At 39.3% G+C, this 27036-nt stretch overlaps 1 protein-coding gene across 1 annotated transcript in view; it reads right to left on the reverse strand.

Moving 5' to 3' along the window:
* Window positions 1–27036, reverse strand: part of LOC143741137 (cadherin-12-like) — a 180274-nt gene that overhangs the window by 61378 nt on the left and 91860 nt on the right. The window contains exons 3-6 of the mRNA XM_077233523.1: window positions 14129–14423; window positions 8457–8576; window positions 5405–5572; window positions 537–724 (exon numbers count right to left, since the gene is read on the reverse strand). Coding sequence (XP_077089638.1) covers window positions 537–724; window positions 5405–5572; window positions 8457–8576; window positions 14129–14423 — 771 coding nt within the window. The remainder of the gene's footprint in view (window positions 1–536; window positions 725–5404; window positions 5573–8456; window positions 8577–14128; window positions 14424–27036) is intronic.

Genomic DNA, 27036 nt, shown 5'->3' on the forward strand with positions numbered 1-27036 from the left:
TATGAATGATGGGCTCTCTGTTATTTTTAGCGTATGGTTGAGTCACGACAGTGTTGAAGGACTATGGCAACTCTGATAGACACTGGCCTGGAGGGAGGACATTTTACATGTACTGTATATTAATGTTTCTGTATTTAAAAGTCAAGCTTTTGTGCGTTTCTGTTCTATAGTGTGACTTCATGTAGAACCTTAGGGTTGAAAATTGGTTTTCCACATATTTCTTGCACAATTTGACAAAATTACAGCTTAATTGGAAATTTCACAAGAGATTATTAACTTAATTTTTCTGTTTCCTTCACACAAAATAATTCTCATATTTCATCTCATCTCTCCTTGGTAACCAAGTAACTTAGGATAAAACTTAATTTACTGAGGGACAGTTCTAATTAGTGTACGGCAAGTGTAAAGTATGACAAAATCTTGCATTTTTAATGTTTTAATGTGGCCTCCATATAATAATACAAATCAACCCCTGAGCTTTTAACCTGGGTATCTATTTGTTGTTCGAATAGATTGTCCAGTAAAAAAGGCTTTACCTTTTTGAGCATGATGATTCCTTCCTGATTGTGCTCGTTGGTGGTGATGTCAAACATGGCTCCTCCATCTCCAGGGACAATGTTGTATTCCACCTCCGCGTTTTTCCCTATGTCCAGATCATGAGCTTTGATTCGGCCAACCGCTGACCCGACTGCTGATGACTCCGGTACACGCAGATGGAAGATGCCTGTAGAATCAAAATCAGTGTTTTTGAAGCACGTCTTGGGGAAGCTGCTTTAAAAACTAGTTTTGAGCAAATGTTTGAGTTTTATTCATGTTTGAAATAGCATGTACCAATGAATAAAAATGTGACATGAAATACAACGCCTAGATATCCCCCAAAATGTATCCGTGTGAATGCGATAACTTCTTGTTTCGACGAACACAACGGATATATTCACCTCAGAGAAGAAAGTACATGGATTGTATTTCATGTCGCATTTTCTCAGTCTTGAAATTTCATTATAGCCTTTGAATTTTTGAATACTCTTTGAATATTTCTTGTTTTAACAAAACCCTGTCGAATTAGCCTATACCGTGTCCTTTGGGGGAGCCCACTTGTTTTTTTTTTTTTGTTTTTTTTCACTTTCAATGAGAGGTGTACGTGCGCTTGCGCGTGCCTCAAAAGAGCACTTACAGTGACTTACAAAGATACATAACAGCTAGAAGTGTATGCATTACTTGCTTTTTGCAAGCACTATATAGGATACATCACTTTACAGGATACCTATTATACTTTATCGACATTAATTGATAGGTCAAAAAGCAAACAGCCACCAACAAATAGTCTATAAATAGTCTGTCTTTCAGTTCACATGAACAACGGTTAAATTACTCGTCAGGCTACAGAATAATACCATAATGCCTCCACTCAATTAGGCATAAGACATTGCGAGTCACGCAGACCTATAACAACCCAGCTACAACACATCATTGGGAATAGCATGCCTTACCTTAACACAGAATCGACCACAGAGGCCTGGGGTTAGCTTCCTTTGCTGTTCGTCCAGAAAACCAAGAAGTGGTGCTATATGCTAACTGCAGAATGGATTTCAAGGACTTTGCGCACAGATCAGTGGCCTCCGACGTTTATATTTTTTCTGCGAATCTTTGAGTTAACACATGCATGTCACGTGTCTGTCCTGTCTTGTATTGCACTTGGGTGTCTTTGTTATGTTGGGCCATGTGCTCTCGTTATTGTTTGATCCCTCCCCCTTGTTACCTGATTAGTGTTTGAGTTCTTCCACCTGTTCCCTCTTGATTTGTACCCTTTTTAAGTCCCCTCTTATTTGCAGTCTTTGTCGGATCGTTGTCATATGTTTTCCCAGTTTCTGTGTGATGGTCTTCGTGTTCAGAGTCAGTGTTTGTTCTTCAGGTTCAGTTTTTGTTTAATGTCTCATTTATTGTGTTTTCCCCCTTGTGGGTTTTTGCTTTGTGTTTTGTTTTCTTTTGTTAATAAATCATCCGTTGCTGCACTTGAGTCCTCCTCTCCACTTTTTGTAACTGTAACGTGACAATGCACTAATTGAGTGGAATTTGCAACCCAAAGCCAAGCTCCCCCTAGCTCCCCCCTAGTTCGGACCCTGCATATACCACCAAAACACTATGAACATATGACATGTTGCATGGGATAATTCTGTGAAAGGCTACTTTTGCATCTTTATTTTTAAAGCTTGATGCTGGTCCCTACTCACTTTCATGTTAAGAACGAGCACGAGCGGGACATTCTTAAAAAAAAAAATTGTGTGGTGGTCAATATAAGAAAGAAGGGAATACTGCATTACAACAACAACAGGGTGAGTAAATGTTGACTTAATTTTAAAGTGACCAGGATTGTGTATTAGGTAAATAAATGGCATTGATTCTAATCTAATGTTCAATGATTTCTGATTTCTGAATGCACATTTTATTTACATAACAACCGACCCATACTGCCAAAGTATTCCACCTCCTTTGCCAAATTTTGCAAGTTGGTAACCATAGAGAGAACATTATTATTGGAAAAAGAGCGTTTGCTAACTGCCTCAATGCAATTGGCTGTAAATGTGACATAAAAAGCAGGGATGTGGTGTTGGCTAAGCTACACTCTGAAAACAGCTGAGCTAATGTCACGCTAATAAAACTGTAGTTAAGCTAGTAGAACAGCTACTTTGAGTTAGTTGCCCAATGCTAGTGAAGGCACATGCACGGTAGGCACAAACAGATCATGATGATTAGTAAAAACGAATGTGTTGAGTGGTCATGCCCGCAAAAAAAACACCTCAGCTAATTAAGAAGTCATTAGATGCATTAGTGCAATGCACCTAAAAACAGAGAGAGAGAGAGAGAGAGAGAGAGAGAGAGAGAGAGAGAGAGAGAGAGAGAGAGAGAGAGAGGCAGAGACACGGCCCAGAATGCGGCAGTCATCATAGTGCCATCCTCTGAGACATGAAGATGGAAATCTACTTCTCTCCCAGGGTATTACCAATATTTACACAGCGAGAAAACCAGTGCTCATCAACTCAACATGATTTCTATTTCACGATTTCTGAGCGCAAATGGAGCCTGTTCACATTCACCTGTTTAAAGGCTTGGGCTTATTTCAGTGGAAAAATAAACAAAGGAAGTTCTACAAGTATAAAAATGCATAAAATATGAGGCTGTTGGGTAGAAGCTATGAAGACCGCTTTCTCATTTTTATGATTGCTTGCACTTAGGAAACTTTGGTTTCTCTAAAAATCTCATTAATGTATGCATATTCAAATCTAGCATGTTGATACCCTTAAGAACCAACAATATTTGTGTGCAGTTTTTTTCTCTCTCTTTCTACTACTTTTTGCTGTTAAAATATGCGGCATTTACTGGTTTATCCAAACAATATTCATGAAAGTCAAGATTATTATTTATTTATTTTTAAAGAAATGCTAGCATACATTTTATGAATTCAGTTTTTAAGCTGTCCTATGTGCATTTAAAAAGAAAATGCTGCAAATTTACATTACCCGTGAAAGGTTTAGGGGCACTTGCAAGGGTTTATGGTTCTCCTTATCTTAAATAACTTATGATCTAAAGGTTTTAAAAAGTGCAGATGGCAAACTTATGAACTCTTTTCATAATGTTAAAAAAGGTTCCCATGTGTATGCAAGCTTAAATAATACAGATTTGTATTTGTTTAACATTTTTAGTCATTAAAAAATTCCATTCTTAGGCTACATTTGTAATGGGAAAACTCTGAATAATAATCAAACAAAAATAATAACATAATTGTACAAATGGATGTATTGGAATTATATAGTGACTATTAAACAAATGACTGTTGAACCAATAACATTTCTGGTTACACTTTATTTTGATGGTTCACTTTAGGCATTATGTTGACCAAGTAAACATAGTTGCACCTACTTGTCAACTAACTCTCATTAGAGTATTAGTTGACTGTAGGGGTAGGGTTAGCAGAATAAGGGGAATAATAAGCTTTCACCCTGTGGTGAAAATCGAGTTTTAAATGTTGTTTATATGTCTATTTGGAATTCATTAGTCAAAACAGTTGCAGAGCATTTTCTCCTTAAAACTGCAGGGAATCAAAGACAATCTCAAAAACTCGGATTGAAATCGCTGGTGTTTCTGACATCACAAACTACCTTGTAACGAATCACATCATCGTGTGATCATCAATGAGTGGATCTCTGAGCTTGTGTGAGTGAGTGGAGGCGGGACTAATTTGCATAATCATAGAACCACGTATATTAAATGAGGCAAGGGTGTAGAGTTACATTAAAGCTATTTAGGGCATGACATCTTTTTTTCAAGGAAAAATAATTAAATGTGTAATTTGGGTAGGTTTTAATGGATGAAATTATTGACTACAGGGGGACTTTAAAATGTCTGTACCACACATTATTGGTCAGGAAATTAGCAAATATGTAAGAAAATCCACTATTTAAAAAGCCATTGCTGAATGAAGTTTTTGGCAGAATGGGAAGTTGTGTGTGGAGTGATGAATCACAATGAAACAGGAGTTGCATTGTGATGCTCCTGAGCGGTATCTTTGAAACTCCCCTGAGAAATATAATAATACATGCATCTCTTCCACAGTGAAGCTTGGAGGAAGAGTGTCATTGTGTGGGGAGCCTTTTTAGCTGCTGGTATTGGTGAGATCCTTCACTATGAAAAGTCATTTAATGCTTTGGAGTTCAGCGAAATATTGCAGAATGGCTTGCTTCCCACATATGAAAACTTGTTACCTAAAGAGGAATTATCAGATGTTATTAGTAAAGACAATGCTCCTGCACATCCAATCCAACAGGCTCATGTTTAGGACTGGTCAGTGTCCAGATTTGAACCCTATAGTGAATATTTGCTCTCACATTAAGTTCAATAGAACTGGGAGACATTTTTCAACTACTCATGAACTGTTTGAAGTCATTAACATTGAGTGGAACAACACTGACTCTTCCTCCTGTAAAAAGCTATCTGCAAGTTGAAGGCTATTCCGTGCTAAGTTACTTTATCGACAGTATTTGTGCATTTGTTGCTAATTCACTGACCAGTAATGTGTGATCAAAATGGTTAAGACCATTAAAAGGCAAGCCTTTATTATTAATCCAAAGTCTGTCCTGAAGGGCCACTGTCCTGCAGCATTTATCTCCAACTTGCCTCTACACCGTTGCTCAGAAGTTTTTTTATGCCTAGAGAGACCTTGATCAGGTGGTTCAGGTGTGTTTAATTGGGGTTGGAGCCAAACTTTGCAGGACAGTGGCCTAACAGGAGCAGGATTGGATACCCCGATCTAAAATGTTGAAAATAAAAGAATGAGCAGGTGTGTCCAGACTTTTGACTGATTTGAGTTTAAATGAGTTGGCAGTTTATCAATTATCCATTGTCTTACTTTTGGAGAACCTAGGTGGGTTGTCGTTGACGTCACTTAGGGTGATGTTGATGGTGGTGGTTCCTGCCAGACCCCCTAACTGCCCACCCATGTCTTTGGCCTGGATGAGAACCTGATACAGCTCCTTCACCTCCCGGTCCATGTTGGGTAGAGCTGTCCTGATCACACCTGCACACAGATAGAAAGACTGTGTTAATGGAAAGGAAAGACCAGAGAAAAAGATGATAAAGGGATTGTGAGGTAGACAGAAAGACTGTGTTAATGGAAAGAAGAGACCATCGAAAAGGATGATAAAGGGATAGCGAGGTAGACGGAGAGTGTAGATGAAGAGGCTGTGAATACAGAGAGGTATCAGTGTGTGGAGAGATTTGGATTACAGAAAAGAGGGTAAGGTGAGGAGAATAATAGGGTTTAGACCTGAGAATGAGGCCTGCTGAGAAAGGGATGTGAGCGGTAATCTAAAATAACAGACACGATTGAGATTGAGAGCGGTAAAAAAAAAAGGCAAATGGATGGAAGTCTGAAGCATTGTGGAAAAGGAAACCACAGCAAATTGAACTTAAATGTTCAGTGTGTCATTTCTATGCTATTATTGGTGTTCTGAAAATCGATTAACGTCCCAGCATGACTTACCCACATTACATTTGTGTTGTTCTAGGGTTCAATTTAGTGTTTGGGGATTATAAACTAGTCCTGCTTAGGTACACATCCTGATAGATATATCCTGGCTGATGTTTCCTACATTTTTGACAAATTTATCATGGTTGTAAAATGTACCAACATGTTTTAATCCATAGAACATGGTGTCTACTCAGTGGAATGGAATCCAAACAGTGGGTTGAGGTTTTGCTAATTAGCACGACTCTGTTAGCCTCTGATGCCATAACTAAACAAATAACTCTTTCTGTATTAATGGCTGATTTTGCTGTACTTGACCATTCTCAACCTTTTCGCTGACTTTTAGAACTAAATGAATATTCAGGGTCCAACACATGAAGTGATATAATGTTAATAAATACAAAAATAATATTTTTTAAGTAAAAATAAAGCTTTATGGTGAGGCACTTAATATGAAATAAAATGTGACCAATTTTGGGAGGATCTAAAAGCATAAATCTGAAGCTTATTATTTTACATAATAAAAGTTAAACAGATTTTTTTTATGCAGCTTTAAGACTTCTGTATGACTTTAGGTGATTGCATAGATGTTTGTGTAAATTTGTGCATCCATATGTTAATGTATTTATGGTTTTGACCACTATGATGATTATTTCTGAAATAATCATTTTTGTAGTTTAGTGCCCATACATGCTTTCAGTGGAAGCATTAGAGTATGTCTACAGTAGTACATCAAACACTGGAAAAAAAATATAATGACTATGTGGCTCTTTGAAAAATATTTTTTATACTGTATTATACCCCCTTCAGAACACGTTATTGCTTCTAGCAATCAGCTGTTAAAAAAGGGAAAAGCTCTCTTGGGTTCTAGCACATAGATGGTTTCTAAAGTACCATAGAAATTAAAAGTGTTCCCCTTGGGCATCAAACTTTTAAAACCTTCCCGAAACCAGTGATATACACCTTTACCTTCAAGTGTTTTTCTCTGGCTAAAAGATTCAGGTCAGTCCTAAAGCTTCTGATACTTAACAGTCTTAACAAGCCAACAAAGCCAATGTAGCAACACCTTTCCTCACTTTTCTTCCATAAAGGACAGCTAATGCATTTCCCAACGCCACATGAAGCTTTCCCAGATCAAGAGAGCACTTCATAGGATGAATTAGATATGGCGGTGAGCAGTTAAAAAGGGCAAAGACCTTCATACAAAACCAGTTTCAAATGAAATGTAAAATGTGTGTCACATGGGATTGTAGACCTGTTACACGAGGATCTGTTTTTTTTACTTTAGTCTCGCATGGACAGATCTCCTTTTGAAGTTTGTGTTAGTAATTAAAGGAGTAGTTCACCTAAAAATCATTTCCTGCATCATCATGCATTTTTCTTGCATTGAAAGCAGAAACTCTGCCTGAGATCTTCCTTTTGTATTTCAGAATAAAATAACACAGGATTGGAACTACATGGGGGTGATAAAATGGTAGCAAACTTTCATTTTTGGTTGAACTATTCCTTTAAAGTGTGTGTTTCCTGAGTCTGTTTTCTCTCACGACTCTGTTGATTCCGTTATGCATTTTACCCCCGCCCTCGTCTCACAGCTTTTGTTTACTGTCAGTTTTATTATGGCCTGCATGGGACAAAACCGGATTTTCTTCCTTTTCTAGTCATTTGATTTGTTCACCCTTTGAGCCCAGCATGATTTGCTTATATCAGGATATTATATTTTTATTCATGTATTACTGTTTGCTATGCTTCATACTTGTACAACAGGGCCGTAGACAAATATACAAGTGTGAAATTCTCGCACATGCTCTGTGCATCAAGTTTTCCTTGCAGAATGGAGCTTTGTGCTTTTACATATTGGATATTGCAGCTCACTGAATGCAGAGGACGCCTATTAGTAGATTCACATTCCTTGTACTAAACGCTCCTGTTACTGCATAACAAAATATTCACTGGCAGAAAATAAAAGGCAGTTTATTTGTTTGCATCATTCGATGATGCTACAGTTCTTCCAGCCATATAAACAACAGAAAAATCCATTTGCTTTTACCAAGCTGACTTTATTTTCTACTTGGATGGTATTGGGGTCTGAAAAGTAGCACCTGATTGTATAACCATATATCTTTTCAGGCCTGTTGTTTAGCTGACAGTATGTCCCTTTCTGTTCCGCTATTCAAAATGAATTGCAGTTTATTTTGAGTTACAAATCCATTTTCTTGGCTGGCCACATTATCAAATCAAACCGCCGAGCTTATTTATCTAATAGGGTCAATGAATGTAATTATGTTGAAACCTGTGAACTGTGAAATTAATGAGCCTAGCCTGTTGTTATTACCCAAACAAAGCAGCGGAACTTGTTTGTTATAATAATAATTTATTTTTAATGTAGCAAACATTTTTCCCGATGTTATCTCTCAAATATTCAGGAGTGCTTTACCAGTTTTGGGGTCAACGGAGAAGTATGGCTGGCCGTGCAGTATGCTGTACACCACCCGGGCACTGTTGCCGTATGTAGGGTCATCTGCATCTGTTGCCGTCACCTTCATCACATACGTACCTGCAAATACACAGAGGATATTCATTTGTGTTAAACAACATGAATAAATATGAAAGATGTGCTTTGTTCGAGGTTATAACTGTATGGATCCGCCCTTGGTAGATTGGATAGGGTTTTACCGAGATTCAAAAACAGGCCTATATAGGCACATTATTATATGCGTTTGTTCTGATGGGCTGACATAAAACCAAGTAGATTCCTGTGTATTGATTTTTCACTGTATTTCGGTATGTCTGCAATAGCAGTTTTTAAATTACAAAGGGCAGCACTTTTAAATTGCCCAATAAATGACAAACCATCTGTATTGTAGAATGAACTGATGGTCACGGTCCGCCGAATCACCGTGTTTTACTGAATCATTGTCTTTTACTGAAATGCAGCAGAATTCTGCACTCTGACCATCTCGCAATTTAGCAGCAATTGTGTGTTCTTCTAGAATAGTTTCCTGATTATATCCATATCATACTCCTGCTTTTGATATATTGCTTGTATATAGGACATATATACAGTAGTTATTGTACATATCTACAGGTATATATTTCATAAGAAGTATAAGGTCAATTGTGATTTTATATCATCTTTTATGAAAACACTCAAACCACAATGTAGAATGAATTATCACACTGTACTGTTTGAGATGAGGAAAGAAACTTTGAGGCCTTGGAAGAGAGAGAAAAGAAAGAAACAAAAGAAACCAAGAAGTAATTGTTCAGATTTTAAATCAAGGCCATTTCCCAATGGAAATCCCTTTCAACAAGATGATGCAATTACCTTTTTTTTTTGTTCTCTCAACACACATCGACATGCTTTCAGATTGTTCTGGCCTCCACATAAAGAGGTGAAAAACATTACAAACCTACATAGTTCCTCTCCTTTGAGTGACCTCCAAATTAGAGTCACATTCTATCAGAGCAAAATCCTGTAACCCGATGACAAATACATCTAAAGTCAAGAAATATGGACAAATTGACAAGGCAGAATTGTAGGAATCCTCCTCTCTTGTTTGTACAGCAAGACCCAGTTATGATTTTGTGATGGCAGCAGCCACAATATAAATCACACAGACGTCTGCAAAATAGTGTTGGAATCAATGTTGGACTATGGTGCACTTATAAACTGGTCTATTCACATTTCGCTATCTGAGATCATGAGTAGCTTTGATTCAGCTGGGAAGGGGAGGGTTTCATTTCATTCCGTTGCCATTCAGATCAAGGAAAAGGCAATCTCAAAGTGAATTACCCTGATCTGTCATCCTCAGGGGAAGCAACATGAAAAGGGCTTTGGTGTTGGATAGGGCATGTAGTTTATTAAGCTCGACACCAAACTGTATGTCAGACTTTTACTATTGGTGTTTTACCTCTTGCCATGCAAAGCTTTCCTTATTTCTTTTGTTTATCTGAATATGTATTTGGCTTTTCCATGATGAAAATCTCTTTAAACTCACAAGCTCAAAACAAATTCGAAACAAAACTGTTTGCTTTGTACTTAACAGATGAAAGGCGATTTAAATCGGGGGTATTATGTCCAGTATGTTGTAAAAAGTGATTTATCTCCTGTAATTTTCAGTTTTACAGTATCAGCTTTCATAAGATGCAATTAAACTTTCTATGCGCTGTGTATTTCCAGTTGTTTTATCCTTACGATCATTAAGAATTACATGATATCACATGAATTTATTCATGTGTAAATTATACAACAAAATAGGGTATCAAGACAAAAGCATAACTGAAATATTTTAAGATAATCTCATGATGTTTTCATAGGACTTGTTACAGATTTATGAACAGTTCCACCAACTCTAGCATTTCCTAAAATAGTCAGTAAATGCTTTCGTTCAGGGACATTTTTAAGACTGATCTCTCTCAGGGCCTATGACTACAAATGAGTATGAGTCCCAGAGAATTACTGCTTCTGTTTACTGCGCTGCACTATTGCAGGAAATTCCTGAAGTTTGTACAGCAACTTTGTCAAAATTACCATTCATTAAAAGTGCTATATACATAACTCTGAATGGAATTTGTTTGGAATAAAGTGAAATACATGAAAATACGATTTTCAGACTCTTTGTTTGGAAGTCATTGGAGCTGAATTGTAAATTGTTAGCGGCATAAAATATTAGTAATTGTAATGATTTGAGGTAGCCTATAATGACACTAAAGGCTACATCTGCTTAGCATTTGTCATACATTTTTTTCTTATACTGTAAATATAAATCTGCTTGAAACACATGGATTGTTGCAACTTTGAATTTATCTGCTTCATGTTTTACCTGTCTAAATAGCTGTGCAATTGTTGGCTGTTGACAGGCTCTGGTTTGCCAATTTCCTTTAGAATTTTGTTGTTTTTGTTTTGGTCTGTGTTTGTGTCTCAAATTGGTAACACTTTATTTCCACAGTCCACTTTAGACATTCCACTAACTATAAGTGACTTTGCACACTCTTGTCAACTCTGATTATGGTATTAGTAGACTGTTAGGTTAAGGTTTATAATATGTTGACATTTCAGTAGAATGCCTTTTGGTGGAGCATCAAAATAAAGAGTTAGCAAATATTAAGCAGAGAGTCTAATAATATTCTAATGACTGCTAGTTGACGTAGTCAAAGTAACCTAAAATTAGTATGTCTAAAGTGGACTATCGAAAATAAAGCATTAATAAACTGTTTGACATTTAGTATAAATGATACATGATAATTTTAAACAAGCGAGAATCCATCAATATTACTTTATTTGTGCACATGTTTTTAAACTAAAAGTTATAATGGATACTGTTCAGTAAATCTTTGTCATGACAAATGTACCAGAGCATAGGTGAATGCAGACATGTGCAGTGTTATTATATTATAAATGTCATTAAATATGTTTATTTAGCGTGTTTGTATACTCTGTATCATTTCAGAAATACATCTGTGATCAAATATCGTTGAAGTCTAATTACAAATAGTTTTGAGATTAAATGTTTAAATATCATGCAGTGAGTGCAAACAACAATGGTGGGCCCTTGATGTTTCATAAACTGGTTAACAAACAAGCTTCCGTCTCTTCTTTAGACTATAAATCAGTGAAGTACCCAGTTAAATGTTATATAACACAACGGAACCAGCATTTCATCGACCATCATGTTTGCAGGGAACGTAGCGTCATATTACATAGCTCCCCAGCGTGGCCTCAGGGATTGATGCATCGTCTGCAATCATATTTGACATCATGATTAAGAATATTTGTCCAAATAATGGAGGCCATTATGACTTTAACAAGCTCTGCAATGTGTTCCATGAATGCAAGAGGATAGCGCTACATTGATCCGCTAGTAGTTACGGCGATTGGATTAGGCTGTGTGGAAATCAATACAACTTCTGGCCGGCTTAAGAGACGAGCCTTTTTAGAGAAGCAGAGACAGTAACAAAATAAGGTCCTGCTGCCATCATCACCCGGAGCAGATGCCTTGGTGAAATAATCAGTAATACAATCAAGGTCTCTGTGAGATGAGAAATCCTACTAGGACTGTGTAATCCAGTTTGGTGGGGATTTGGAGCCCATGCACTTCTCATTATCTGACGGCACACAGTAATGTCTGGATTAGATCCCCTCTGCCACACCAATGAATATTTGGCAAACTCATAACAAGAGTAATATATGACCTCTAGCATCTCTCGCTGTAATACTATGGCAATCATCCGTGTAGCCTTTAGGCTTTATTGTTTGTATTACATATGTTACATTAAATTGCATTACATACATTACATTCATTCATTCCTTATAACCTTTAGGCATAATTTATTTGACATCCATTGATTGAAATTGCATAATTTTTTTTTTTTAATTTAATTTTATTTCAATTTAGCTGTTTAGTTTTACTCCAAAATTTTTTTACACTACCCCACGACACGCGATAAAAGATATGACAGTTTTTGTCCTAAACAGGCGGGACAACAATACGTGACGATTCTATTTTAGAAGCGGTTTCTATTTCTGCGACCGGAACAACAACATACAAATTATGACAATTATAATCTCAGTTACTGATTATGTGCTGTATTTGATTTAAAAATAATTTAATGTGAGTTTAAATATAATTTTGCGTGACCTTTACTGAAAATGAAAATTTGTAATTCACCTCAGATCTTGAAAATAAATTAAAGGAAACAAGTATGTTCAAACTGTGAACTTAGTGTGAACAAACAAGTGCAATCTATGACAAAGATTGTTTCAGTTACTCGGTATGTATTTTTAATAATGTTAAAATGGTGTAATATTTATTAATTTATGTACTTATCCATTTTGTTGCGAGTGCCGTGCGCTTGCAGATAGACTCCGCCCATAGGCTTTTCTGATTGACTGTGGTCTTTGATTGATTTTGTCAATTACCATGTAGACCATGGTGTAGTAGACAAACAAATTGCTTGTCGCTGGAATCTTAAGACATGGTGTAAGCTTCAATATGCCAATTTTCCAACACTTTGACTATCATAATTTTAATCTTATCCTTCATTGACCGGCTTTAAAAATTTTGTTTTATTTTATTTTATTTATTTCATTTTTATTTTAGCTCCAACATTTGTTTGCATTGTTCCCTATTTTGTAAAAATTATATGGGAACCATTACCATTTTTACAACCATTACGGCCGTTTCACACCGCAAGCAAGAGCGGCGCGTGAGCAGCACGCCAGAGCAACTACATCGTCACTGAAGCTGCAGACGCGCGCGAGTATTCACACTGGAAGCGTTTGTACAGCGTCACAACAGCGGCTCCCAGGCTACATATAAGGCTACATATAAGCAAGCATTTCTTTACAAAGACTTTTGAAAAATTTGTTTTTAGAAGTTGGTGGTCATAAACACATTTGAAGTTTGTTCAAAGCCCAAACTGAATAATTAAAAACAAGTTTAATGGGTAGCCTACATTTTCTATAACATTTTATTTTCTTTATGTTAGTCTTCATTTCCTTTTCTGACATACTGCAATTCTTGTTAAAACACACTAGACATGCAAATTCTATGCGTTTTGGGCACTTTTTGTGTGAAATCATATTAATTTTGTTCATCAAAAGTGTGCTTTCACTTTAATTGAGCGTGAGCAGCGCAGCAAAAATAGACTCGAAGCCGAAACCCCCGCTTCACTGCTGCTCACGCGACGCTCCTGCTTGACGCTCACGCGCTGCTCCTGCTCGCGGTGTGAACGCTCTCATTGATTAACATGCATGCCGAAAAAAATACGCGCTGCTCACGCGCTGCTGACGCTTGCGGTGTGAAACGGCCGTTAGTCCACATTAATGTAGCATGAACAAACATGATTATATTAATATTTATAAACATAAATCATATTAATTAATTATTAAATGTGATAATATTTTTTCTTTATAAATTAACATTATCCTAGAATACCAAATGCTGTAAAAAATATAGTTCATAATGTATTAACTAATTGATGAATTGAACCTTGTATAGTTTAAACATAAAGGAAAAATCAGGGCTTTACTGACTCTTTTCCAACCCCTAGCACCCAACACCAGCCATGTTTCAGCAGAAGAAACCATTTTAACGGGCTTCTTACCCACAGGTGACATCTCAGGTACACTAGCTGTGTAGGGGCCTTCCAGGAACTTTGGCTCATTGTCGTTGATGTCCTGCACCTTGATGACAAACTCTGACTCAGGTTCCAGTGGACGGTTGGTGTCGATGTCCACCGCTTGCGCTCGTAGCGTGTAGTAAGGCTTCTCCTCCCGATCCAGACTGCGTAAAGCATGTATGTCCCCGGTGGTCTGGTCAATGGTGAAAATGGTTCCAGCCCCATCGCCTGAGAGAGTGTATTTCACTCCACTATCCCCTTTATCCAAATCAGTGTGTAACTAAGGGAGACAGAAAGAGTGGCAAAAATGTGTCAAACAGTGGCAAAGATGTACAGTATAATATGGCTCTCTGGAATACAAAGAGTGTTTTAATGACCTTAGTAGTGTATTTGACTATATTGATTATATTGCATAATATGGTTAATTAAGAAATTAAGGGGAGCAGCATTGCCTTATTTTTTCCAATCCACATTATTCCTACGCCCCATGACGCTTTTCGCGAATTATGGGTGTAACTTCCGTTAACCTGTAAACAATAAGTGAAAGACTAGCTCTATCAAAGCAATAATATATATTTTAAACTGTGTCAAAAAATTTTTTTTCACCCTTCAACCATTGAACATTAAAAAGGACATTTAAAAGTGTAAAAGCATCAACAAGGTACTTTCAACAGACCATGAATAACCCCAAAAGCGTGAATATTTCCACAGCAAAATCGGAAGGTATAATATCACTGTGGTAATCTGTATCATGTAAATTGTATTTACCCTGCGAAAACAAATCTGTAAAGAGACGTGAGAATTTGGGGAGAAAAAAAAAGAGAGATTATTCGTGCATTCCAGTAAATTTATTATTGGTATATATTGTAAATTAAATCGTGAGAACAGACCACAAATGTGCAGTATATGTTGAACTTTTTTATACTGTAACAGCGGAATCCAAAAGGAAAAAAGAAAATAATCATGAAGAAAAGAATGCAGCGATTGAAAATAACTCTTCCCATAGATATTCTTGTTATAACATGTCATGTTAAAATACCAAGTGTTACGTTATTCTTAAATAAAACATGAAAGAAAACCGATAGCTCATTGAGTCAAACTGACGGATAAGCTTTATAGGGCAACTTTATGATTTGAAATGATTCGTTTCAGTCTTTTTGAATGGAAGTTCCCCAAACTGGAAGTGTCACCCATAATTCAAAATGCAGTAAGCTCGTCATGAATAAGGTGGATATAGAACAGTTTTTGTTTTTCAGTTAGTGGAAGAAAGCACAGACAGTTGACTGAAGCATGCTACACTTACAAAATGTTATCTGCAACTGAAAATTAAGTGAAAACAAGAGAGATTACACATAGAAGGATAGCCTGTGTGCTATATAAACTTTTGCATACGGGTCTGGAAGTTTATAATGTAATTATTCCTGACAGAAAACTTTGCTGTTTCGTCACTGACTTCACATTTCAGCATGCTTAAAAGATTTCCTTTGATTTGAACTCTGAGGATGGGATTTGCCCTGTTAGCCTGCAGGTAGATGAACGTCTCAGGTTACGTATGTAACCCTGGTTCCCTGAGAGGGAACAAGACGCTGCGTTGAGACGCGGTGGGAACGCTCTGCGTGATTGTGTCGTGAAGCACGTGTATAATCAGTCCAATGGAAGAGCGAGACGTTATAGGCGAGTGACGTCATAGACCAGGAAGCTATAAAGCACACCAGAAAACAGACCGCGACAGCTTCTGAAAAGGCCTGAAGCAAGTCGATCAGGGCATGCAGGAAGTATGCCAGGAGAACGCAGCGTCTCGTTCCCTCTCAGGGAACCAGGGTTACATACGTAACCTGAGACGTTCCCTTTCAAGGGAACTCGAGCTGCGTTGAGACGCGGTGGGAACCCCATATCCACTATAAAGAGAAATGCCCGTTCTGTGTGGAGTCCTTGCGCACACTAAGAAACAAGCAGCCTAGCCCCGGGAGTGGAGAGGTCTAGGTCGTAAAATCTGACAAATGTATGCGGTGAGGACCAGCCTGCCGCATTACAAACGTCCTGAAGGGAAACCCCTGAAATTAAAGCCTTAGAGGCAGCCATACTCCTAGTAGAATGGACGCGGACAGCCATAGGTGAAGGCTGTCCGGCCGCTTCATAAGCAAGTGAGATAGCCTCAACTACCCACTTGCTCATTACCTGTCTCGATGCAGGGCAACCTTTCTTGGTTGAACCGAAGCAGACAAATAACTGCTCTGATCTACGCCACAGGGCAGCTCTGTGAACGTAGGCATCCAAAGCCCTAACGGGACATAACAGATTGAGACTTTCCTGATCTGGGGTAATGAAAGGTGGAGGGCAAAAAGCCTGCAGCACAATAGGGCCCCCCACATTAGTGGGGACCTTAGGAATGTAACCCGGTCTAGGGTGTAAAAATGCTTTCACCATACCAGGTGCAAATTCCAAACATGAAGGAGCCACCGACAGGGCTTGCAGATCTCCAATTGTCTTGATAGAAGAAATAGCGAGAAGAAATAGAGTTTTTAGTGTAAGGAACTTCTCTGAAAGCTCTTCAATAGGCTCGAAGGGAGCCAGGGCCAGACCCTCAAGTACAAAGGCCAAATCCCAAGGCGGTGCTCTAGAGTGCAGTGCAGGCCTCAGCCTCAATGTACCACGGAGAAAACGAATAATAAGAGGATCTCTCCCAAGAGAAGAAGCCCCCAGAGGGGAGCGATAAGCAGATATAGCCACTACGTACACCTTTAAGGTGGAGGGAGATAATCCAGCAGAGAAACGGTCTTGTAGGAAATCGAGAACTGTACCAACCGGGCAGTTAACGGGATTTAAAAAACGTTCTCCACACCATGTAGAGAACAGTTTCCATTTCAATGAATATAGTTTCCTCGTGGAAGGAGCTCTGGATTGAAGGATGGTCTCAACGACATCAGTCGAGAGACCGGATTCTAAGAGCTGGGCCCCCTCAGAGGCCAAGCCCACAGTTTCCACAACTCCGGGCGAGGGTGAAATATCGTGCCCCCTGCTTGAGATAACAAGTCCCTTCTGACAGGAATCTCCATGGGAGAGCCGTGCAGAAGGGACACTAGGTCCGAGAACCACACTCGGGTCGGCCAGTGCGGGGCTACTAATAATAGATGAGCCCCTTCTTGGCGAAACCCTCTCCAGAACTCCCGGAAGCAATGATATCGGGGGGAATGCGTACAGGTGCAGCTTCGGCCACACCTGTACCATAGTGTCCAGTCCGAGAGGAGTTGGATATGTGAGGGAGAACCAAAGCTGACAATGGGTTGTATCGTAAGATGCGAAAAGATCTATCTGAGCTTGACCATAGTTCTCCCATAGGAGCTCCACCACCTCGGGGTGAAGTCTCCACTCCCCGGGCCTCAGCCCCTGCCTTGACAGGATATCTGCTCCCACATTCAAACACCCTGGAATATAAACTGCCCTGAGTGACAGTAATTTCCACTGGGCCCATAGGAGGATCTGATGAGCCAGTTTGCATAATAATCGGGACCTCAGACCCCCTTGATGGTTGATGTAAGAGACCACCGATGTGTTGTCTGTGCGGACAAGCACATGATGGCCTCTCAGGTCTGGCAGGAAGAATTTGAGAGCCTGAAATACCGCCATCATCTCTAGTCGGTTTATATGCCACGAAAGCTGATGGTCCTGCCAGACACCTGTCGCCGAGCGGCCACTCATGACCGCCCCCCAGCCTGTGAGGGAAGCATCCGTTGATAGCGTTACGCGTCGACAAGAAGCCCCCAATACTGGGCCTTGGGCGAGGAACCAAGGTTTCTTCCACATGACCAAGGCACATAGGCATAACCGCGTGACCTTGATCGTGCGAAACGGATTTCCCCTCGGAGGAAACCCCTTGGTCCTGAGCCACCACTGCAGGGGTCTCATATGCAGAAGGCCAAAAGTAATTACGTTGGACGCAGCTGCCATGAGACCCACCAGTCTCTGGAACTGTTTCACAGTGAGTGACTGGCCTAGTTTTACCATCTTTACGGCTGTGAGAATCGCAGAAATACGTGCTGGAGACAATCGTGCTTGCATAGTTGTCGAATCCCACATCACCCCTAAAAAAGTGGTCCTCTGGGCTGGGAGGAGCACACTCTTCTTGGTGTTTAGCCGCAACCCCAACCTCTTTATGTGAGACAGAACAACATCTCGATGCCAAACTGCCAACTGCTCGGAACGAGCCAGGATCAACCAGTCGTCTATAAAGTTTAATACGCGAATGCCCTGGTGTCTCAGAGGAGCCAGCGCTGCATCCACGCATTTCGTAAAGGTGCGGGGTGATAAACCTAGGCCGAATGGAAGGACCCAATATTGGTATGCTTCGCCCCCGAAAGCAAACCTCAGGAACTTCCTGTGATGAGGATGAATGGATACATGAAAGTAAGCGTCCTTCAAGTCTATTGTGACAAACCAGTCCTCGGACTGAATCTGTGATACAATCTGTTTGAGTGTAAGCATCTTGAACTTGAGTTTCTGAACTCTGCTGTTTAACTGACGCAGATCTAGAATAGGACGCAACCCCCCATCCTTCTTGGGAACGATGAAGTAACGGCTGTAAAACCCTGACTCTCTGCTGGGAGGAGAAACCCTTTCTATAGCCCCTTTTCGCAGAAGCGTCAGTACTTCTAGCTCCATGACCCGAGCCTGCCTTGGGTCCACCACTGTGGGAAGGACCCCTTGAAATCTGGGCGGACGAGAACCAAACTGAATTCTGTAACCCTTTTCTATTATATGCAGGACTCACTGAGAAATATTTGGCAGTAGTTTCCAAGCTGCCAGAAATTCTACTTAGGGGACCAGTCTCTCGAGACTGGCCTCGGGATTCGGTTGTACGGACATTTCGGTGCCCTGAAGCGGCGAACCGGCAGGGAACAACCGAACTGACCGTTCTACGATCCTCCTCGGAGAATCGTATGGGGACGCTGACACCTCGGTGCCCTGAAGCGGCGAACCGGCAGGGAACAACCGATGTGGCAGCGCTGCGACTCTCCTCAGAGAATCGCCCCCAGAGGGTGCCGAGGATGAACGATTTCTCGAAATCGTCCCTCCTCGGAGGGGACCACCCTCAGAAGCCTGACGCCTTGGGCGTCAGGACTTCTTCTTAGCCCAAGCCTTCTTAGAGATGACAGTACTCAGATCTTGCCTACCCCTAGCTGGCCTGGACTGCGACCGCCACCCAGGTTCCCCAGATTGTGGAGGAGCCTGAGTGGCGACGCTCTGTTTTTGATGCACACTGTGCTGTGAGGAGCTTGTACTCGGACGAGACTGCTCGGATTTAATAATCATTTTCCGCCCAGCAGTCTCGGGGACATCGAAACGTCGAGGAAGAAACCTCTGGAACGCAGCCGATTGTTTTTTCGTTTCTTGAAACCTATCGACGACACAATTGATAGCGTCGCCGAACAAACTTGAAGGTGACAGTGGTGCGTCCAGAAGAACAGACCTATCTTTATCTTTTATATCTGACAGATTTAACCAAAGATGTGGCTCCCTGGCCACCAGGGCTGCCATAGAACGGGCCACTGATTTGGCCGTCTCCTTGGTGGCCCGGAGAGACAGGTCTGTTGCGCGACGCAATTCTCGAATTGCGTCAGCGCTGACTTTCTCACGTTCATCGATATCCTTCAGCAGATCAGCCTGGTATGCCTGCAGTATAGACATAGTGTGCAGACATGACGCAGCCTGACCTGCTGCCGAATAAGCTTTACCCACCAGCGAAGATGTAAATTTTAATGGCTTGGTGGGTAACGTCAGGGCTTTTAATGATGACGATGACTCAGGAGAGAGATAGCTTGCGAACGTCTCTTCAGCCCGAGGCACCGTCAAATAGCCATAATCAGATGCACCCAAAACATTACTGTAGTTGGAAGTTTGTGGGTTAAATACTCTGAATGACGCCGGTTTATTCCACGATCTCGAAACCTCATTGTGGAGATCGGGAAAAAACGGGAGTCCCCGACGTGGAGGCTGTGTTTTAGATGGTAAAAATCTTTCATCTAATAAACTTTTCTTAGTAACACTCAGAGAATCATCGGCTGGCCATTCAATATTTAATCTAGCTACAGCACGAGATAAAACCTCCATAAGCTCCTCATCATTACCGGAGGCATGAGCTGGCGAAGACTCAAAATCCCCCATATCAACACTGACGACATCCAGATCCTCAGAACTGGATAGCCTCAGCAATGGTGCCCCAACCTGGGAAGGAGAAGCCGCAGCGCAGGCTCCTTCCTGGGCAGAGGCACCGGATCCAGCAGGTAAGGGTTGAGAAAGGGCTGGGCCCGTCTCAAGCCCCGCTACTAGATCCATATGCGAACCCCAAGATGAAAGCCTTCGCTGTGCCTCGGCAGCAGCGGGACCCGCACCTCGGGGAGCGCGAACCGAACCGTCCTCCTCAAAGAACGCCCGGCGAGAGTGGAGCGTCCTCACGGACAGCTTCTCGCAATGCTCACAGTCAGCTCCCTCGAGAACTGACTGGGCATGCTCCACTCCCAGACAAACAACACAAAGCTGAGATGTGTCCCCACCCGTGATGAAACGAGGGCAAGGGACAACACAACGCTTGAATTCTTGTTTCGCCATAATATATATATATATATATATATATATATATATATATAGATAGATAGATAGATAGATAGATAGATAATGTGCGTGTGACAGACAACAGTAAATAGACAAGGACAGTATACAGAGAGCGCTTGCTGAAGGCAACAGAAGCTGTCGCGGTCTGTTTTCTGGTGTGCTTTATAGCTTCCTGGTCTATGACGTCTCGCTCTTCCATTGGACTGATTATACACGTGCTTCACGACGCAATCACGCAGAGCCTTCCCACCGCATCTCAAATGCCCCCCAGCCTAATTCTATCTGCACTGTAGTCTCTCTGTCAGTTTTTCGCTTTGCTTAAATCCTATTTTTATTTTTCATTTTATTTTTTTTATCTAATTGTCTGCTGATTTTCTACCTTCAAGCTTTATGTTAAAACAGACTTCTCATATTGTCTGGGCTACTGTGCCAGTCTTGGAGAAAATGTGTCTCTAAAGTTGAACGATGGAAGAAAAAGTCTGATTTTATGATAATTGTTATGATTCCTGTCTTATGTCCCCCTTGTCTTTGTGTGGACTTATGCTATTTCCTGTTCTGTGCCATGTTTTGTAGTCCTTTGTAGTTTTTCTTGTTGATTAGTTCATGATTGTTCCCAGGTGTGTCTTGTTCGCCTATCATAGAAGGTGTTGTCCTTCTATGGTTGTTACTGTATGTGTGCGCTTGTTTTCAGTTGTGTTCTCCTTCCTTGCCCGTCTCTGCATTTATCAGGTTTGCCTGGATTTACTTTTATGTTTGTTTGAATAAATGTTTGCTGCATCTGGATCCCCCTCTCGTTCCTCTGAAACAGCCACTGTTGCAATAATATTTTTCAGCTCCAATCTATGACTGTCCACAATGTTTGGGCTAAATTCAAATTTTATAAATGGGCTTCAAATTGTTTTAATTGTTTCCACATAACACAGAGGATTTTGATTTTGAATGTCATTTAGAATGACGATAAAATGTATCATTTTAATTTTATACAATTTACAAGGTTTTTATAATTATACAAGTCATATAATGTATTACAATAATGTTATATCTATACATTTATTTATTTAGGCACATAAAATACATTTTTACTGTTGTTATATGAATTTAATTCTGTGTTTAATTGTACTTTCAAATACGCACATTTGTAATCTCATACATTCCAATTGGAATGAAGGTTTTTTTTCAATTCAGCTCTGAACAGTGCTCAACCCTGGTTGTATCTAACGTGACATGCATTTGAATGCAGTCAAAGCAGTGAAATTGTTCAAAAATGATATCATATCAATATGTGTCATTAATCATATGCAAGTCTCTCATCTGAGGGAGCATCAATCAAAGATTGTGCAGGAGTTGTTAAAACTTTAAAAAGCTTTTGTTTTTCCCAATCTGCATAATATCTAGAGCGCACCGTAAATCAGAAAGAGAGCTTAATTATCAGAACGCTTCATTGTTGCATGTCAGCACATTCAGAAGTGAATGAAAGGAAAGAGAATAGAGGAAGAAAAAAAGAAAAGAAAGACGAGAATTTCAAAAGAGCTAAAATTCAACAATCACTGCAGTGATAACTTGAAGTGGGAAAGTTAGGTGATACTAATTGAAAATAGAATTAGCATAACAATAGCAATCAATTACACAAAAAGGATTCATGTGCAGACTGGGTCCTCGAGATGTCTTGGAAGAATCCTCACGAATATTCATGCAGAATTAGTGAGAATCTCTCTCTCTCTCTCTCTCTCTCTCTCTCTCTTTCTCTCTCTCTCTCTCTCTCTCTCTCTCTCTCTCTCTCTCTCTCTCTCTCTTTCTCAAGACACTCATTAGGCTCTCAGAAGAAACACTTGTTCTTATTTTTCACAGTCATGAGGAGTTTAAGTCGTTCAACATAAACTGACAAGCACAAAAAAGTGATGAAAGTGGGAAATACACATTTACATGCAAATTCTTGCCAAATCAGAAAACACAGCAGGAGAAAAATAGAAAGCCGAGATTCAGACACGCACCCACACACACACACACACACACACACACACACACACACACACACACACACACACACACACACACACACACACACACACACACACACACACACACACACACAATTTTTGACCATTTGAATACTTTTATAGTTATTTTAAAAATCTCCTTTAATATTGCTATAGGAATGCTATAAAGTGGAGATTTTTAAGTAATTTAGGATAATAATAGATTCATTATTAGGTTTTCACTTGAATTTACTTAATAAAAAGTACTATCAAAAACCAAAAGGTCATTATATTACACTTTTTCTTTGGCCATGCTATTTAGTAAATATTCACTTTACTGTAATATTAATGTACCTTATTGCTCATACCTGTACCTTATGTACCTCATTTGATTATGATTTACCTCAAAAGATAATACTGATTTTTGAAGCTTATTTTTGTATGTCATCAAATGACAAGTTACATTGCGAATTTGTGGCTTGCAGTCACACATCTGCTTAGCATCTTCTTTGGAAATGTCTTTGTCATACAAAAAGGCTTAGACCTCCATTATGCTGTTTTCTCCATATCTGCAGTAAAGATAAGCACTGGATTTCACGTGTTACTGTCACAGTTAACAGGTGCTGAGAGAGCAACAGTCGAATACTTGCCTTCTCTCACACTAAGGACAATTAGAGGACTGTTCTACCGCCTGGGGATTCAATAGGGTTCTAATATACTAGAGGAATGAATAAAGGGTCTATTATCATTCAGATCCCCTAAGCAAAGGACCAAACTGTCAAAATTCCTTCTTCAGCAGCCTTTTTAGTGGTTACAAAACTAGTAATTATTAAAGCTGTAATTCTGTAGAGAGGATCAAGATAAGCTGTGTTTGCAGGATATTTATAGTGTTTTCAAAGCCCTGAGCAGATCTCATTGATCTGTTAGTGTGCTTCTCATAATGATATGTATGGTTGATAAGCTCAGCTCCCCACGTCAAGTGTGTTTCTGTGTTTAAGTGTGGGCATGAACATACGGTTGACTACATGGTGTCTGACCAGTAATTAAATGTATGTTTTCTTTGCAAAGGAAGTGTCAGCTCGATGATTGGATATTTCTTACAAACCGGGATACTGAAACCCCTTGAGGACCAGCGTTCCTGTACACTCACAGCATGCTAATACAGTCAGACCGGGGCATAAACACTCAGCCAATTCACTTAAATAAATACATTCCCCAGCGTGTTACGACTACAAGGAGTCTGAGGAGTGAGGAGATGAGCAGTAGAGTCCTTTACTCCAAACCCGTGCGTGTGTGTGTGTGTGTGTGTGTGTGTGTGTGTGTGTGTGTGTGTGTGTGTGTGTGTGTGTGTGTGTGTGTGTGTGTGTACGTGTACGTGTTTATGGATGTGAAAAAGCAGACATCTGTGCAGGAGGATACATAGAGTATATGTCCATTATGTGTGACCAAAATCTTACATCATGTGTATTTTTTTTTTTAAATCATAGTATAAATGTGTGATGTAAAAAAACAGTAATATTGTGAAGTATTATTACAATTTGAAAGAACTTGTTTTTTTCTTATATTTAGCCTAATATATTTTAAATCCCTGGCATGTATTGCCGGGATAGCAACGCTGAACTTTCAGCAGCCATAGTGGTGCTGAATAATTAATGATCTTTTAAAAAATATAAAATAATGCATGTTAATTGGCAAATGCTTCTTGAACAGCAAATAAGCATATTAGAAGGATCATGTGACACTGAAGACTGGAGTACTGATGATGAAAAACTGATCACAGGAATAAATTACATTTTAAAATATATTTATATATATATATATATATATATATATATATATATATATATATATATATATATATATTCTGTATTTTTGAATCAAATATTGCAGTTTTCGAGGGGACATTCAGCCACACTTTAATTTAGGGTCCAAGTCTCACTATTAACTATGCCTTTTGCCTCAATAAACTCCTAATTACTTCTTTATTAATAGTTATTAAGGGATTGTTAAGTTTAGGTATTTGATTAAGGGATGTAGAATATGGTCATGCATAATAAGGCATTACTATGTGCTTTATAAGTACTAATAAACAGCCAATATCTAAGTAATATACATGTTAATTAGTAACTAGTTAATAGTGAGAATTGGACCCTAAACTAAAGTTACCAAGTTTTTTTTTTGTGTTTTTTTTTTTGTGTTTTTCGAAAATGTCTTAATTATGGTATTGTAAATATCATCAGGCACTTTGGAAATTGGCTTGTTCATAAAAGGGTGTGTTGAGATCAGATTGTGCGTTTTACATATGTCAAGTCTGTAGTGTTGATAAAAGTAAGAGAACGGAAGAGTGCCTGTGTCTGTTTTCATTTCTGTTGCTCTGGGGTGCAGACTCACTGTAAACTGTGAAATCGGTCAAACACTCCTGTAGTTTGTAGCGAACTGTATGATTGTATGAGAGAGAAAGCGTATTTTTCTTCATTTATTTTTTGTCATAAGTTGAAATACTGACGTGCTTGTGTGTGTGTGTGTGTGTGTGTGTGTGTGTGTGTGTGTGTGTGTGTGTGTGTGTGTGTGTGTGTGTGTGTGTGTGTGTGTGTGTGTCTGTGTGTGTGTGTGTGATAAAACATAAAACAAACACACCAGCCTCAGCAGATGGAGACAGTCTCAGGTGAATAAACAGCTGATCTAATCACAAGCAATTAAGGAATACTACATTGTACTTCCACATCAAAACCGCAGCAACACACTCACATAACTGGAACAAAAGAAATGTGGAAAAGCTGCGTAAAAACAAACAATTAAAGTCCATCAGACTCAAAGGACAAATTATATCTGACAGTAGCTTTTCAAACTTCTGGATGTGCTTTGATAAGAGGACAAAAGTTTTTGCAGAAAAGAAAGAAAGGCCGTGTCTGAAATCACCACCATACCCTTAAATATTGCAGTATTTGAGAGAACAGCCATTAGTGGTGTCCGAAACCATAGTAGATGTTATCGAGTGGACTCATTCAGTCCCAGAAAGCACCGCAATAACAAGTGTACAATCGATGTACGCTGAACGGCTAGAGAATACCCATAATGCACCGTGAGAGTCGTGCACCGAATGAAATCCCGCATCCCTACAGAAGATGGCGCTCACAGCTAAATCATCCATCCATCCATTTACCAAACCGTTGGTCCAATGTGGGTGCAGCGTAATATCATACAGGTATAAATTCCCTTTTAATTAATAAATAAATAATTTAATTACTAATTATACATAGTTTCCGTGACAGAGTTTAAGGTAAATCTTTTCATCTTACTATTGGAGCAGCCAGTTTGATAAGTTTTAAATGGATGTTAAACAGCAAGCACAAACTATACAAAAGCAGCAGCTCTTCTGGATCACTCAGTGTCTGATTTTTTTTAAAATTATTATTCACTCCGTCAAGTGGACTATATTAATGGAGTAATAGGGAAGAGTGAATGAGGGTATAAGGGCCGATTTTGGACACAGCCAAAGTACAAGCCTATTATTTTCTGAAGGATCACGTGACACTAAAAATTGGAGTAATGAATGCTGCAAATTCAGCTTTGCCATCACAGTAATAAATTACATTTTAAAATATATTCAAATAGAAAACAGTTCATTTAAATTGTAATAATATTGCACAATATGTATTGTTATATTTTTATGTTTGTGTAATGTTATATATTGTTATTATTTATCGTTATATTTATATATAATTGTTAAACTGATGATTGTGATATTTAGCATTTTAACCATGTGCAATGTATAAAAAGTAATACCAGTTTTCAATTAATTAACTGATGGAAGATTGCCTAGCTTTAATGCTTTTATACTTGACAGATGAATGCATATTTTTTCCTCGGCTATAGCTGAATTAGGTCTGTAATGGGGATCATAGTTCAAAAAATTAATAAGCTATATGAATAAGTTGAAGGAAAAGTGTTAAAAAGCAATTTCAACTTTCAAGTCAGTAATATCGGCTCACTCTGAATTCATCTGGCCTCAATGCAAGGAGCGAGAGATAGTGCTAGGAACATTAGAGGTTTTTGAACTACGTGTGCAGTGCAATTCAAGCAGAAATCTCATTATTATAAAAGTTGGATTAGAAGAATGTGTGTATTATATTGGCAGTGCAGATAAATGACATCATTATTCCACTATTCCTTTAACCTATCTGTGCCAGCGCATTCGTCATCTGTGGCATACAGGATGGGCTGCTGCATTGCTATGGTTTCACTTGCATAATATGGGGCAGAGTTATCCGTACAAATGACTTCACATCTGCAGAATTAGTTTGGCAT

Source organism: Siphateles boraxobius, unplaced genomic scaffold (genome assembly GCF_051911475.1).
Source record: "Siphateles boraxobius isolate OS27281-9 unplaced genomic scaffold, OSU_SipBor_1 1, whole genome shotgun sequence".
In the NCBI taxonomy this organism is placed as follows: domain Eukaryota; kingdom Metazoa; phylum Chordata; class Actinopteri; order Cypriniformes; family Leuciscidae; genus Siphateles; species Siphateles boraxobius.